This window comes from Volvox carteri, assembly GCF_000143455.1.
Source record: "Volvox carteri f. nagariensis unplaced genomic scaffold VOLCAscaffold_78, whole genome shotgun sequence".
Lineage (NCBI taxonomy): Eukaryota > Viridiplantae > Chlorophyta > Chlorophyceae > Chlamydomonadales > Volvocaceae > Volvox > Volvox carteri.
In genome coordinates, this window is record NW_003307621.1 from 250,336 (window position 1) to 266,706 (window position 16,371).

The 16,371-nt window shown below is 58.4% G+C and overlaps 2 protein-coding genes across 2 annotated transcripts in view; one reads left to right on the forward strand and one right to left on the reverse strand.

Moving 5' to 3' along the window:
* Positions 1-208: 208 nt before the first annotated feature.
* Positions 209-4,899, reverse strand: VOLCADRAFT_98860 (uncharacterized protein; the record flags this gene model as incomplete). Its single annotated transcript, XM_002957719.1, has 5 exons — positions 209-640; positions 966-1,064; positions 1,247-1,738; positions 2,000-3,020; positions 4,859-4,899. The coding sequence occupies 5 exons, from the start codon at positions 4,897-4,899 to the stop codon at positions 209-211; spliced, it is 2,085 nt and encodes a 694-aa protein (XP_002957765.1).
* A 3,210-nt stretch (positions 4,900-8,109) lies between these two features.
* VOLCADRAFT_119773 (uncharacterized protein) overlaps positions 8,110-16,371 on the forward strand; it is a gene marked incomplete at both ends in the record, with an annotated part of 12,315 nt that continues 4,053 nt past the window's right edge. Inside the window, 13 exons of the mRNA XM_002957695.1 lie at positions 8,110-8,141; positions 8,954-8,999; positions 9,209-9,331; positions 9,823-9,921; positions 10,519-10,752; positions 12,257-12,326; positions 12,737-12,831; positions 13,376-14,002; positions 14,163-14,258; positions 14,582-14,904; positions 15,342-15,523; positions 15,609-15,668; positions 15,766-16,025. Of these exons, the coding sequence (XP_002957741.1) occupies positions 8,110-8,141; positions 8,954-8,999; positions 9,209-9,331; positions 9,823-9,921; positions 10,519-10,752; positions 12,257-12,326; positions 12,737-12,831; positions 13,376-14,002; positions 14,163-14,258; positions 14,582-14,904; positions 15,342-15,523; positions 15,609-15,668; positions 15,766-16,025 (2,247 nt within the window). The remainder of the gene's footprint in view (positions 8,142-8,953; positions 9,000-9,208; positions 9,332-9,822; positions 9,922-10,518; positions 10,753-12,256; positions 12,327-12,736; positions 12,832-13,375; positions 14,003-14,162; positions 14,259-14,581; positions 14,905-15,341; positions 15,524-15,608; positions 15,669-15,765; positions 16,026-16,371) is intronic.

Below are 16,371 nucleotides of genomic sequence, written 5' to 3' on the forward strand. Positions count from 1 at the left end.
CATTTGGTTCGGTGTTATCCATGCATGTGATGTGCATGTGAAAGTTAATGAATATGCACTGATAACCCGCCAGGGTCCCCCCTAGCTACCTAATCCACCAGGGCCCAGGGCCGCGTTACCTGCTACCCCCCCTGCTACCCCCTGCTACCCCCCCTGCTACCCTCTGCTACCCCCCCTGCTACCCCCCCCGCACCCCTGCATTCAATAATCAGCTAGTCACCGGGAAGGTGGCTGAATCCGCCGGGCAGCACGACGCGCTGTAGTACAGGTGTACGATACACGTATCACCCATGCAGAAGTCCCGGAGCAGTTTTGGTTCGATGTCCAAACACACGCGAGCTCGTCCCACAGCTGACTGGCTCCGGACCTGGTCCACCGTCCACCTCGATGGGAAGTCCTTGGGGTCCATCAACTGTTCCAGGACAGCCAGCGTGTCGGGCACGGTGGTGCTGACGTTGCTGCTGCTGCTGCTGTTGTTTGTACTGCTGCTGCCTGGCAGGGTGTTCCATAGCTTCCATATTGAGCTTGAATTCGCCTGTATGTCCCCCAGCGCTGTACGGAAGATTATGCTTTTGAGGGCTGATTTCGCGGTGTCACTGGCCCGGAATATGAGGCCGGTCAGTCGGGTGGCGTTGCAGGCCTGAGGGGAGGGGAAGTGAGAGGGGAGGGGAGGGGAAGTGAGAGGGGAGGGGAGGGGGGGGCTGACACGGGGATTCGACTGAGCCCAAGGAGAACACAAAGTGACGCAGCATATGTGCGGGAGCCGAACATAGGAACTCATTGGGATCAGGGCCCGCAGCGGTCACGTTCGCAAACCTCCTCCCGCTTCGTTCGCTAAGCCAGCAGTGCACCCGTCATTGCCATAGCGTCAGCACTGCAGCCGCAAAATATATCAAGTGCCGAACATTTTGGTCGATGGTCGGATATACGGCATTCCAGCTGGCTCGGCGAGGTGCCGTACTCACATTGGGCGGGGTTGTGCTGCTGTCTGATGCCACCTCCAGCGCGAAGCAGGGAATAGATCGCCCCAGGGCTACTCCCTGAATGGAGATGTTGGACTCAATCTGCATTCGAACGACGGTGGTGGATGGGGAAGGGGGAGAGTCGGGAAAGGAGTGACCCTCCGGGACGGCGTGTCTTATCCAGACAACAAAACATGTACCACTGGCCCCGCGTCTGCAGGGATCCACCCCCACCTTGGATCCTTCCTGACCCCCCCGCCCCCCCGCCCCCCCAACCCCCCCACCTGCACTTCCCGACGCAGCCTCAGTGGTCCAACAGACGACGCGTTGGAGCCGTACACGCACGGCAGGGGGACCAGAGGCCGGGGAGGGGGCGACATCAACGATGGCGGCGGCTGGGAGTTTCGTGACGGCGGTGGTGCCGGCGGTATCAAACAGCTGCTGAAAGTCAATGCCGTAACTGGCTGAGAGCTAATCAACGGATAACTGCCGTACCATAGAATGTTTTTACGTGACGCCAGTGGGGCGCCGCTGTCGTTGCAGAGCTTCTTGACAATACTTGGTAGGACAATTCCCAGCATCTCGCTCAAGTCCGCAAAGTTGCTGGTTGTGTTGACGCTCGTGCAAAAGATGATATCCGTAGAGGTGCAGACCTGTTGGGACCAGTCCAACTTCAGGTTGTTGCTGTTGGCGGCATCCTTGATTTTGTACATCAGCTGCAGCTGGAAGGAGACTCTGGCCTCCTGTGGGCACGAGCTCCCGCTGGGGTTCCCCATCTGCAGGCCCACACACAAGGACGGTATTGGTGGTGGCGGAGAGGAGGGGCTGCGGGGCATTGCCATCGTAGCCGAAGCCGCGGCCACCCCCCCTTTCGCCGCCATAATAACCGTCGTACCCGCGGCCGCAGTCGACGCCGCCGCCAACCCGAGTGTGGTCGCCGTCTGACTCGATTCCGCTGATGTAGCCGCCGCCGCCGCCGTCGCCGTCGCCGTCATGACTGTTGTTGCCGCCGCCGCCACTACACACTGCCGCTGCACTTCCTTAAAACCGATGCAAGATGAGTCGCTGCCATCGCTGCCCCCAGATACAGGTTGCCCGTATGCCCTCAACGTGTATCCTGCCAGCTGGCCCCCGCGTGACTCGCAGGCTGACGACCCCGAGGCCTCAGAGGTTGAGAGCACCCGGGCTGGAAGGCCCATCAGCAACTCCTGGAGGAAATCACCTAGCCGGAAGCTCCACACCGCCACCGCTCGAGAATCAACCCCTTCCGGATTGTTGTATGAACCGCACACACGCAAGGAAGACGCATCACAGCTCTCCAAGCGAAACTGCTGTCGCAGCGTAATACCTGGGGCAGAGGCGTTGGCGTTGCCATTATCCAAACTGCCGTGGCTGTAGCCGTCGTCATCATAGTAGTTGTAATTGTAATAGTCAGTGCGCGATGGAATGCCATTCAGGAAAGTGGCGATCCGGCTCGCCAGGTCATCGCAACTCTGACGACTCAGGGAGGGCGGGTCTGGCCGCAATGCGCTACGGCCGCGCAGCAGCAGCTGCCCCAGTGGCGGAGGCGACGGCGACGGCGGCGGCGGCGGTATCACCTCCACATGGATGCACACCGAGCACGGCGTAGAAGAGGAACCAGCGGGTGCTGGCGACGAGGCGGTTGACATGGAAGATGGCAGAAGTGGCAAAGGTGAGGGCGACAATTTTGCCGACAACAACCGCCGCGGTGCGCCCGGCAAAATGTTTGCCCCTAGCACAGCCATCCGCCGCTGCTGCTGCTGCGGCGGCGGTGGCGGCGGCGGCGGCTGTAGCACAAGCTTTCGCTGCTGAGGCTGTGTCCTCTGCCTTGCCAAAAAGCGAGACGGCAGAAGCATGCAGAAACGCCAGGACGACGGCGATGTGGATCGCTTCGACAGCGAGCTGTCGTGACCGGGAAGGATACCGACGGGCCTCCTCGCTGCCACGGAAACGGCAGCTGTAGCAGAGCGCAGACCGGCACGGAGGTAGTAGGTACCGGCAGTAGTTATAGCTGCAACGACGTGGCGGGGAGCTCCTCTGTATGCTGAGAATTTCAGGTGCCGCCCGTTGGAGGGGAGGGCGGAGTGGGACGGTGTCTGTGGAAATGATTGCGCGGGTAAGGGGATCGGGAGAGAAAGGGAAAGCGGTAGTAGCGGTGGCGTTGGTGGGGTGGTTCTGGATCGCGCTGGAGTCGGCACAGCTGCGATCACTAAGGAGCACCAGGAGCCAGACTCGTTAGAGAGGCGCGCGGTGCATAAGGCCCCTAGCGCCTGCTGCTGGTGCTGATTTCGCTGGTGGCGAAGCTGCGACGAGGGCGGTTCACACCAGCCCTCGGGCGTATCGCTGCAAGTGCCGCGGGTTTGCACCGCGAGACACACACGCGACCCAGTTGCATTTGAGGACTTCAGGTTTAGACCCGACAGCAGCAGCTGCCCGCGGTGGGAGTCGGCCGGGCCATTGCGATACGACACTGGCACCGCGATGGACCCCGGCCGACCAGGTACATACAGCACCGCCGCCAACCTGCTCCTTGAATTAAAACATTCTGATCCTGCAAGTTTAATTATGTAAGTAGGTACGTTGCGATATAGTTGACAGTGTGGATTAGCAGCCAAGTAAAGGAATGTTGCGCGACGCTTTTTGTAATGTGCTCGGCGCTCGTGTACGCCCCAAACGAACCAACGCCAGTGGCACCAAATTGGAGTGAGTGAGCTGTAGACAAGTTGGGTGTCGGCTTCAAGGAAGCCGGAAAAAGGGCGGGGCCCCTCTGCATCCGTACAGGCCGGTAGCAAGGGTGGCAAGGGTGACAATTGATGGGTAGTGTCAACGCGGTGGGAGATATGCTTTGTTGCAGCAGTGCTGATGGTGTGAGAGCTAAGCTTGCACTGGCGGAATCGTCAGCACCGCCTGCGGGCTCCACGCGAACCGCATCCATTCCGGGTGCATGCCGCATGGACAGTGCGGCAGACCGCAAGTCGGAATGCCCGTGCGGGCAATGGTTACGAAAGCTGGGGTGATTTCGGTGCTGTCTGTGATGTTTATCCCCCGAACGCCAGCGGCCTCAGCAATCTGCCCCACAGCCGCGGGGTTCATCGGGGCACACCGCAAGTCTCAGGAGGGCCCCGTGCATTGGCCAAAGTAAATGTACAAACAAGGAGCTTGTGTATTTCATAGAGAAATGAAAGCAAATTATGTTGGCCTGCTGGTGGCAAGTCGGATTGCCCATGCCGGCAAATGGTAACACAAGCTGGGTGTTCGAGTTATCATACGCCGTCATCTCAGAATTCCATTGTGAGATACGCGGCAGCTTTTGGGATGAAATTTAGCGCGAGAGGCGTTGATGTGGCTTTTGAGGTCGGTGAATGGAGGCAGCTAAACTTGTTTGTGCTCATACGGTCTTTGTTAGCTACATGCGAGATACCTTGCAATAGAGAATGCTGTATAGTACCGATAACGCGTTTCAGCCGGGTGAAATATTCTGTTTGGTCCGTTACACACTCAAGGCCTGGGAGTTCGAGTTATCATACGCCGTCATCTAAGAATTCAAATATGAGATACGCGGTACCTTTTGAGATGAAATTTAGCGCGAGAGGCGTTGATGTGACTTTGGCCTCGGTCAATTGAGGCAGCCAAACTTGTTTGTGCTCATACGATTTTTGTTGGCTACATGCGAGATACCTTGCAATAGAGAATGCTGTATAGTACCTATAACGCGTTTCAGCCGGGCGAGATATTATGTTTGGTCCGTTACACACACACACACACACACACACACACACACACACACACACACACACGGACATGGGCAATCCTACAGGTCGGGGCCCCCCTGGGCGCTTCGCGCTGGGGCCCCGCCCAAAAAGGTTTTTACTTACGTACTGAAATCGATATGCTCGAAAGCGTGGCAGACTGGCATTGTATGCCCGCACAGCGATTTGAGTCGGCGAAGACGAGGAGACAAAAGTTATCCGCGCGTTGCTGGTCCGAGTAAAACCCAAGCCGATACATTCCTGATTGGCATTTCAGTCCGCTTGAAGAAGCTGTCGACGAACTGCAGAAAACAATGCGGCCAGAGGGCTTGCCAATTCTGGCGCGAACATTGGACAGGATGATTCCCCGTACCTATGATGACAGTGCAGACAACTTACAATATCGTGGCTAATGCTACTAACAAGTATTGAGCCTTGGCTGCCGCTCGGGCTCCAAGTCCGTGACAAGTGAGTCTAGGCATGAGTTATACTCTTTCCCGTTTCACAGCGATAAAACATTCGTTCAATATTCAATTTATAGCTGTTAATGAACAAGAGGTTTGCAGCGCTTCTAGGAGGCAAAACCATAGCGTCTGTTGAAGCGGTGTATTACGTACGGATTCAAATTGCCTTAGACTGTATGGGCCAAAGAGATGGAATCCATCTACTTGGCAGATCAAAAGTACTTCCATATGGACTGTGGCCAAATGTGGGCAAGCAAGAGTTCTATTGGGGACTCAGCCGCGGGAGTACGGTTACATGCTAATGGCACCGTCCGCCGCGCAGGAGGCAGGAGAGCGCACGTGGATTAAGTCTGCTTCATAACTTCACAAACTTCAGAGCACAAACTATGTCTCATTTGTTGACTTTAAAATTTGGGCAAAAATGGCATCGATTTCCTTCAGCTAGGCAACTTAATGCAGCTTAATGGTTGGCGGTTGGCGGGGACAGCTTTTGATTTGACCCAAAACAGACTGGAGACGTCCTAAACAAATGCCACAAAACCCATTTGACATCTAATTAGGCTATTATCAACCCTAAACATAGCTGATATGAAAACCTACCTCCTTTACCTACCTCCGTACCCTTGCACATATGCGCCAATGGGTTCAATCTTTATGCGTCTCCTTTGCCATAAACAACATTATCACATCGCATATCTGGCGATTCTATAGTTTCCTCTGAGCACCAACACGTCGAAGTTTGGAATGCCGGGCGCAGGCTTTCCTTAAGCTGCACTTATCATTACCCATGTTATTGTAGATTTTACATTTCACATAAATTAAGCTCTCAGTTATGCAGTGCTTCTAGGCGGCAGGGAGGGACAGGGTCTGGTTGAGCAGGATTTGAATGCTTTTGTAGGATTGAGTCGGACACTGAAGTGCGACGGCAAAAGAAGCTTAACACGCAAAACAAGTCGTACCGAGCTTTGAAAATCACGTTATCAACTGCTTCACAGAGGGTATCGGAGAACTCGTCCGGGTGGGAAGAAGCGAACGGGACTGGTGGGTCTTGGTAGGTAGTTGCGCACACGTCCGCACACCATCACCGCCGTCAGCTGGTACGTCAAGGCTCTCTAGGACGTCACACTCGGCTTAACCGCAGTATATCTTCACGGACGATTCAATCGCTTTTCCGGACCAGTCTTTCCTAAGGGCTATGTTGTGCCCACAATCCATCCGTGTGACATTTTCCTGTCCGCGACAGGTATACGTCCCGGAAACCACAAGCCCGTGACATGCATGCAACTCCTGTCGAATTGCACATATGTGTGCTTGAATTGGCTTGTTGGCTGCAGCACGATTGCGCAGTAGACCGAGGAGGGCTGGCTGGCAGGTGGATGGAGGAGACCACAGGGCGCGACCACAAGCAGCCGACCAGCATACGACCGCCTACCCGTGGGTAGCTGGAACTGCCCTCTACCTGCAGCCGCCCGTTTCCGGGTGCCAGGTTCGCACTCACTATTGCTGTGGCCCCTCCTGCTTTGACACGCCGGAGTAGACCGCCGGTGGCCGGTTTGGCCTCGGCCCACTGCTGGGTGGAGGCGTAGGCTTGTCACCAGGTGCGGCATGAGCTCGTGAGTGTGCGTGCCTTTTAAGACGAGGCTGCAAAAGGGAAGAAGGAAGGAAAGCAAGGGAATGGTGAAGGTGGTGGACGACTGCATGAGGTCAAAAAGCTGTGGGGGGCCCAACCGCCGTAACGAAATTAACAAGAACTTAGCGAGGGTGGGAGGGTGGGAGGTCCTTCTTCATAATCTTCAAGTAGAAAGTAAGGATATTAATAGAATGACCTGCAATCATTTGCCATTTCTCTGTCACTTTGAACTACATGAAAATCAAGGCCAGTTTAATGTGGGAGGGTGGGAGGGAGGAAGGAAGGAAGGTAAGGGGAAGAAACGTTTTGGGACAGGGACGCAAGGAATAGCGGGGAGATGGGGTCCCGACTGCAAAAGCCCAGACACAACACCACTGTCAATCAAAACCGTCGGATTTGGACACACCATCACCATCACATCCACCACTTGGAAGCATGCATATTGTCGAAAGGTGGCCTGAGAAAAGTCGCACCGATCACGTTAGGCTCAAAAACAGCCATGCAGTAGTCAGTACCTTTACACAGAATCCATAAATGTGCCGTACCCTGCGGAATCCGTACTCTGCCTGATGTCGTAGATGTCCACAGGCTCTGACAGCATCCATCGGCGCCATGAGAGCGGACCCCTGACGTACCCCGCTTGCTGTAATGGTATCTCCCCTTGGCGGCTCCAGGGTTCAGATTTAGACAATCGGAGAGCCGCTCCAAGAAGAGTAGACGTAGTTGTAGTTGAAGTGGAGTAATCCTTACGTGATTGAGATGTCGTGGTAAGGTCAGCCGCAGGCTGCCATGAATGAGACGCAGTCCTGCTCCGCTGTCGAGCGGAATGGTTATCAAAACCGTTCGACCGTCAATCAGTGACGGGCCGAAGTCCCTTCGTCAATCACGACCGTTGAACCCTAGCCTGCCTAGCCATTTTGAATGAATCCTTCTCGGACGTGACACTTCGCATGTCACTCATGCGTTACCACAACACTTGCCTGCCTGCTTGCTTGCTTCGCCGGCTATAGGGGCTGTGCCGACTTACATGCCCACCAGGCGAATGACGGGGAAACCGAAACACTCAACCCATCGTGCAACCCACCCGCCGGATGCTGCACACATCCAAACATGAGGAAGGCACATAAGAGGGGGGAGGCACGCGCATGCGTGTGCTCTCGTGCCATGTCCGGGCGGGGTCACCTCAATCTGTGTCCGTTCGTCTTTCTCTTCCCACGTCCTCCCCGTACGCCCGTTATGAATACATAAAAGGAATTAGCAAAAGGAATTTCGTCATAGCTTTTATGAAAATAATCAGAACGGTATCGTTAGTACGGTAAGCAATGAACAAAAATATATTGTAAAACTGCTGCCGGGTAATCCACAGCCATGTCAAGAACTGCTTTTTCTACCGCGGGCGGCCATTCAGCCTAGCTAGTGCAGATGAGATCTGCCGAGTAGAGGGGAGTCGAGGGGGGACAGAGGGCTGCATGGCGATCGAGTGAACGATGGTGTGTCCTGATAAGGCCCTCTCCTCCGAGGGACTCCAGGGAGATCTCATACCAGAAGATGCAAGAGCGCAGCTGCACGACGTGATTGGGTGTTGCGGAGGGACTGGTTACTGATGGTGAAGCGCGTGGAAAAAGGTGAGGACGCCAAGAATGGGGGCTACTTATCTGTCGACTGGGTCTTCAATGGCCACCACGGACAGGCAGGGTTTGACAAATGGAGTTTGCTTTAGGAAAGGGCCAGGCCCAGGGCCCATTCGAAGTCAAGGCAAATGCACGTCAGCAAGAATGTTTTTCGAGCTTTGTGCGGCTACAAGCCTAAAGCTTCAAGCAGCTATCAGCGGACGGGCCTATTCAGGTCCTTCGAAGCTGGATCCATCGCTTTGACCCATGGGCCCTGAATAACTGAAACCCATGCGCCGTACAAACAGAAAGCCCAGATGCGTTTTGTCAGCAGGAGACGACTTACCTCGTTTCATGGCAATCGTATCTTTCCATGGGTTTTACAATCGCTCTTAAATCTTAGTAGTTACAGCTCGTCACGTTGACCACCTTAGCTTGGAACCTTGGCATTTTATGAGGATTCCATGAATTTAGGGTAACCGCCTGATCCAATGCTGGGCGTTACGTTTACAAGCAGGGCGGTGCTTGACGACGGCGAGGCGCGAAGGAAGAAAGACAAGAAGGTGTGTTGCCGACTGCCCCGCGCTATCTTATTCTAAAGGGATTTAAAGAACTACTAGGGCATGATTATGATGTTGTTCAGGAAAAGAAAAAGAAGAAGGAAAAGCGGAGTAAGAAAGAGAAACGCGAAAAGAGGGCAGCAAGTAAGTTATTGACCAATTTTCGTTGCGGTGCTTGGAATTCTTGCCATGACTGTTGTCTTTTAATTCAGGCAACAGCTCTGGCGAAAGCGGTTCCGACGATGACCAAGGTAACCGTGGACGCAACCCGGGCGATTCGACAGATGAAGGCCAGGACGCAGCAGCAAACGTTGGAAGCAAAACGGCGGCGCAAGGTGTGTGCCTGATGGGGCTAGCGGACCAAAGGAGCTCGGGTGGGGGGTTTAACCGGCGGCGAATGGGCATCTGCCCTAGCCACTTCCCTGCTGTGGTCTTCTGCGGTGGTGGTAATTGGCTCACTGTCAATCATCATGACCAATTTAGCTGCGCCACCAGCCTCTTTTCAGTGTGGTCGTGGCCGTGGTCAAGACGCCGGTGTTGGCCATATCCTTCCCCTCTTCGTCGCCCTTCCTGTGTCAACCAGCCGTCTTCCGGTAGCCCCCCCCCCCCGTCCACCATTCCCATAGTCAGTTCCAACAAGTGTTTGGTACCGCGTTGCAATGGCCATAAATGCACAACCGACAAGCAGACACCTAATTGTCGAGCCGAGCCAAACCTCTCCCTTCCTTCCCACTCCATTGCCTCTGGATCCAACTCCGCGGTCCCCCTCCGGACATACATCCCCCCAACCCCAGCTCCGCCAGCCGAAGGCCCTCCACCCCTACAGCGGGAGGACTGGATGACCAAGCCCATGAAGCGCGAGCCCACCAAAGCTGAACAACAGCATCAGGAGGAGGAGGCGGAGGAGGAGGAGCGGCGGAAGCAGGTGTCCCGTGTGGGGGTGAAACGTGACGCAGCCGTGGGGGGGGCCGGAGGATGGACATGACAGGGCCTCAAGAGTTGCCTGCACGCTAAGGCCTGCGCACTAAGGGGAGTGGTTTAGGGGCGTGGTGGGGGGCGCCTGAGGAAGGCCACGGCTGGGGCTGTGCGGTGCGGACCGGGAGTGTAAGCGCGTCCATGGAGGCTGTCGTCTATTACTGAAATGCGGTTACTGACTGCTAGCTACTGCTGCTACTGCTGCTGCTGCTGCTGCCCGTGACAGCGGTGACAGCGGGGGGAGACGTGAGGGGCCCGGAGGATAAGGAGGGTTTAAACCCGGAAATGCATACACATGCACTCGCACCTGAGAAATTGGGACAGAGGGCGGCACATGGACGGCAATACATCGGGGGCGATATCGGGCAGACGGGGGATTGTCTCGGATTGAGAAGAGAAGAGCAGGGTTGAGAGAAGGGAGGCATGGAACTGGGGCGCGACTCGGGGTTGAGGGTGGAATGTCGAGCCCTCGGATTGCCGTCGCAATCGGCATGCAGCTGCCTGCGTGTCGTCCTCTCACACCTTGCCCGGTCGGGTTCGAATCCAGGCAGCACCGGCCGGGTCCGAAGTCGTGGCGGGCTTGAGGATTATGAAGACGACTGACTCAGCGGCGCCGGAGGCAGCAGCCGCGGCCGCGGGGATGGCTACAGCTCCAGCAAGCGGTGGTGGTGGTGGCGGCGGCGGCGGCGGGCTTGTTGGCGACGGCGGAGCCAGTTGGCGGTTGAAGGCGCTTCGTAGGGCGCAGGAGCAAGCCCGGGCTGAGGGTCGCAGCTTACAGGAGGTGGGGGTGCTTGGAGGGCAGGGGGGGCCCCTTCACGGGTGAGGGGAGTGGCGTGCTAAAGGGGGTGCGGGGAAGGGAACGCGCAAACCCGGGTGAGGGGCGGGAAAGGAGCGTACGGGGATGGACCGACGAAGTGCGGACACTCATGTCGCAGGAGTTATGTTCCATGTGGAGGGGAGGGCTGGGGGGGTCCGCATCGGGGGCGGAGGGAGAGGAGAGAAATGTGGACACGAAAAAGAGGGTGACCCTCAGGGGGGCAAAGCTGCACCTACCAGCAGTCTGACTGGGTCCAGGGACCTTTCCTGCCGCATGACCTTTTCCTTGCACACGCCTGGCCTGGGACACATGCATGTGTGTGTGCGTGTGTGTGTGTGTGTGTGCAGCTCGCTGTCAGGTTCTTCACTCCAGGCCACATCCCCCGGGTCCCCGCTCCCACGTATAAGGGAAAACCTACCACGACAGCCCCCTTACCCCCCCCCCCCGCCCTGGCAGCACATTCACTCGTTCGTGGTTCGTCTTTCCCCCCCCTGACGTCCTCCCCCACGTTCCCTCCCCACGTCTTAGGCACTACGGGGCTGCATGCACATGCCCCTAGTGCGCGCAGGTTGGCGGGAGCCACGGGTGGCCCCGGCCCGCGCACTTGCGCTTCTCTTCCTACCAACTCCCTCTCCTCCCTTGGGCCTTTCTTTTGCGTTGGAAAGAACGTTCGCGTTTGCGTTCTTTCCAACCCACTTCTCCATTTCTACCTTCTTTGCGTTGTGCCGGCGTACACGTCGTCCAATGCGTCATCCCGTCCAATGCGTCATTCCGTCATCCCGTACGACACCTTCTGTGTCGTCCTGCGCCGCCTTTGCAATTGTTTTTTAGTTCCTGCGTTTTTCTTCCGTTTTCATATAGGTCCAGCTTCCCCGGTCAGCCAGTTTAATACTCCCTTTCAGCAGCATTTGCATGCGTTTTTGTATTTATCGTTCGCTGCTCACAACTCTCCCACCTCTCTGCCTCGCATGTGTCTTTGCCCGCTGCTTCTGCTGCCTGGCCAGGTGAGTCCAAAGGGTGGTTAGAGCTTCTTCGGTATATCGCGTTGGCGTCGGTCGGCTAGCCGGACTAGGATAGTCGGGTCGGTCGGGTCGGTCGCGCGTTTTAGTTTGGGGGGTTGGGAGGAGCACTTGCATACCGACAGCCTTTCAGTACCAGCAAATCAGCTAATTCTCCAGGCCAGCAACTTTATGCCAGCTTTACGACAGCACTGCTTTACTACTTTTCCGCCGCCTTCACACCACCTACTTTTCTACACCTACTTCTTTACGGCATGGCAATACTATTTCTGCTGCTTTTTTAGTCCTGGCGGCTTAGGTAGGTAGTCTTTCCGACATCTTCTTCACTTCGTCATCCCGAGCTCGCGGTCTTCACGGACGCCTTTCGGTCAGTTCTACGTTTGATACTCTCTTGCCCTGGCAGCAGCTTCACTCGTGTGTGGTTCGTCTTTCCCCCCCCGGGCCCGCAGGTGGTGGGTGAGCGGTGGGGCTCCCTGGCGCAACTCACCGGGGCGCTCACCAGCAGTGCGGCGGCGGATGGTGGGTGGGGAAGGGGGGGGCAGCAGCAGCAGCTGGGGAGGGAAGAGGGCAGTGGTGGCATAGCGATGGGGTGGTAGTGGCATAGCGATGGGTGGGGGAAGTGTGGTAAGGAGATATGGGGTGGTCATTTGGAGGGGGAGAGGTTTGGGAGAGGGCAGATCACAGCACGCACTTCAGACCGGCTAATGCTGCTGCTATTGCCACCTGCTGCTGCTGGTGATGATGGTGGTCAGGATCAGGAACTGGGTCATTGGGGGCGGGCACAGGATCTCCAGCACCAGCACCTGACCCTCGCATGGTCTTGTACAGCGGACTTGCACTGCCGTATCATCCTGTTTCTCATGTGCTCTCCACACCCGCCCTCCGTGCGCCGGTGCACGGCTGGTTGTTGTTGTCTGTTGCCCGAACAGGCAAGGCGCATCTGCGGCCAGCGGCGGAGCGCAGACGCGCGGCGGCGGCGGCGGGGGGGGAGGGCGCCCAGCCCGTGGTGCCGCACTACCTGCAGGTGAGTACGAACGGTTCCGGTCGTACGTACTCCCGTATCTGAATGTCGCGGCCAGACAGTGGCCAGGCATTAAATACTCTCGTACACTTTCGCAACCATTGGGTTGTTAAGGGAGGGAAGGTGGACCCGGTGTGTGTCATGAAGACTCCAACAAAGGACACAGCTCCCTGAGGAGAGAGCCCTCCCTGGTCTAGTCCTTCCCCTTGGCCCGGACCCGCCTCGCTGGGGTCCTGATTAGGCACTGGTACCTGGCCACCACGTCCACCGGTGCTGCTGGGCAGTGTCAGTTGCCACTCCCCACAGGATCAAATACTACTGTTACTGCTACTGCCCCACTACTACTACCCCACTATTGCTACTGTCCCACTACTGCTACTGCCCCACTACTGCTACTGCCCCATTACTACTGTCCCACTACTACTGCCCCACTACTACTACTGCGCCACTGCTACTGCCCCACTGCTACTGCCCCACTGCTACTGCCCCACGACTACTGTCCCACTGCTACTGCCCCACGACTACTGCCCCACTGCTACTGCGTCAGGACGTGCGGGGCGATGGTGCCAGGACCAAGATGTTGCGGCCCTCCGAGGACACCGGCTCCCTCAGCTGGAGGCGGGATAGGGCCAGGGACAGGGACACAGAGCGACCGGGGGCGGGGGCGGGGGAGGGGGACAGGAACCTCTCGGACAAGGGACAACGGGAACGGGACCTCGAGCGGCACGAGGACAGCGACAAAAAAGACGAGCGGGGGAGGGGGAGAGGAGAGCGGGAACCATCAGCAGGAGCAACAGGAGGAGAAGGAGCAGGAGGAGGGGGGCCCGACCGGGGGGCCCAACGGCAAGGGAGCCGCGAGGGGCGGATGGACGACCCGGGGGGGTCCGGTTGCCGCCATGACGGCCGTTACGGCGACCGAGGGTTTCATAACCCTAGGGTTTCGGAGCGACGGCCCGGGGTCGGAAGTGATCACCCGGAGGACGTGAAGGCGCCCTGGCGGGAGCGAGATCGGGATTGGGACTACTCGGATCGCGAGCGAGGACGGGCGCGGGAGCGGGAGCGGGCGCGAGAGCGGTCCGGGGGACCTGATGGCGCGGCCCGAGGTGGAGGTGGTGGACCTCCACGGGGGGCCGCGAGCCGCCCCTCCAAGGAGCAGGCAGCTGCACTACAGCAGGTAAAGCAGGAGAGTGCCGTACTCCGTACAACTGTGTTTTGCCGGGCTTCGCGGAGCCCCACTGATCTCCCCAACCCCTTTTGAGACCCCCTTGCGGTGGCCCCTCCCTCCCAAACGCCTCCATTCTGTCCCCCCCCCCTTTACACGCACACACCGACAGCTGGCTGGGTCCCTCAACTCCTTCACCAATGACGGCTCCTTCCTGGAGCGGTTTATGTCCGTACATCAATTGAGGGGCAAAGAGGAGGGAAAGCAGGTACGTGGGGGAGAGTGTGTATGTGTGTGTGTTTCGTAACGGCCACCCGACACGACCGGTACTGTCCGGCACTAGGGGCCAAGTGTTCATGGCCACAATAGGCAGCAAGCGGAGGTAGGGCCCCTAAAGCCGTGTTTGTATGTGTGTATGTATGTGCTCGTGTGCCTATGGATGTGTCTATGCATGTATGCGTGCAATTGTGCTGGCGCGCGCGGAAATGCGGTCTGTCTGTCTGTCTGTCTGCATATCTACCTGCTGGGCCGGTGGTCGCCCTTCCACCTAAAACCCGCAACCCCCCAAACCCCAAACCCCATACCCGGCAGGGGGTGGAGGATGCGGGCCCGGGTCCCGGCCCCACCAGCAGCCCTGAGGAATGGAGGGGGGCAGCTGTAGCTGCACCAGCTGTGGCAGCGGCCCCGGGGGAAAGAGGAGGGGGAGGAGGGGGCGGTGTTGGTAACCGGGGGGTTGCGGCGGTGCCCCCTGCGGGTGGTGGTGCGGATGCGGGGGCGGGGGCTGGAGGGCATGGCCGCGGCGGGGGGCGGGAGCCGGGAGCTGTCTCCAACCGCCGGCTGCATGAGGACGAGGGTGACGAAGATGAGGATGAGGATGGAGGTGACCGGGGGCCTCCGACTGCAGCTGCATCCAGGTACGGGGTAGTGGGGGGTCGGGGTGGGGTGGGGTGGGGTGGGAGGGGGTTGAGGAGTAATCAGCCGCCTCGTGGCTCGTTAGTCCCGGCCAGCCTGGCCCCAGGCCGGGCCGCACTCACCTCCCGACATGCACGCAACAACGTGTTACCACCACCACCACCACCACCACGAGCACCTAATCCTTCAGGTTTCTTATTGCCCAATAAGGGTGGAGGGGCTTTCGGTGGGGATGGATGGCACCGTGTGGTGCTGCACTGCTGCTGCCGCTGTTGTTGTTGTGAGGGGCGACACAGTACCAGGAGTGGGCGACCCGCCCCACCTCACAACAGACTCTCAACACGACTACCCACCCACACACCATAGCTTTCGCCTTCCCCCCTCCCTTGCAAACACACACACATGCGTACATACATACACACATACACACACTGTGCAGGCGGGCGCCGCTATTCGTGGGTAGCGGAGACCCCCCCGAACCCCCCGGTGGGGTTACGGGGGGTGGGGGCAACAAGTCAGCTGCTGAGCTGCTACGCGCCCGACTCAAGGGGCTCCCAGCGCCCTCCCCCCCACCAGCTGCCCCCTCTCCCGCAGTGAAGCCGGATCCGGATGGCGGAGAAGGTGGGCTGGACCAGGGTGGGGTGGGGGGATAAGGACTTTTGTTCCCCCCCTCTCTCTCCCCCCTCTCCCCCGGACTTGTCTCCAGGCGGCGCCGGGTTCTCACACCGCAACACCAGTTCCACATACAGGCTCTGCTTCACTGCCTGTACGTATGTATGTATGTATATGAATGTATGTATGTGTGTGTCTTGCCCCACCCAGACCAACCCCACCTATCATCTCCCTGCCCGCACCTCCCATAGCTCCGAGCCGTCACGGTGGCGCTGGTCTCGGAGCTGGTCTCGGCAGTAGTGTTGGCGGTCGGGGGGTGGAGGTAGTTCAGTTGCCGCTGGTGGACTCCCGGGGCCGGGCGGTGCGGGGGGCGTTTGGGCGGGAGGCGGCGGGGGCGGGGGCGGGGGCGGGGGGGGAGGGGGCAAGTCGTCGTGGTGGCGGCGGGAAGCCCCCTGAGCGCTACAATCGACAGACGGGGGAGAAGGAGCGCTACTTTGCGGATGATGACAAGGTGTGGGGGGTGGGGGTGGGGGGAATTGTTGGAGGCGTGAAGAGCGAGGGTGGAAAAAGAGGGGGAAGGGGCTGGAGGGGGCCCCCTCCCCACCAACAAAGGGGGGGTCGGGACTGCGGGGCGGGCAAGGTGGTGTCGTGGTGGTGGTGGTGGTGGTGGGGAGGGTGATGCTGGGCCTTGGCTCGCAGACAGACAGACGGACAGATAAAACCCTAAATCCCCGGAATTCAACCTCGGGGCGGGAGGAGGCGGGGTTACAGGGGGCAATGGCGATGTTCGCCTGGCTGGCTGGCTGGCTGCCTGGTGGTTACGCGGCTGGGGGATCTGTCGGCCATTCATGACGTGT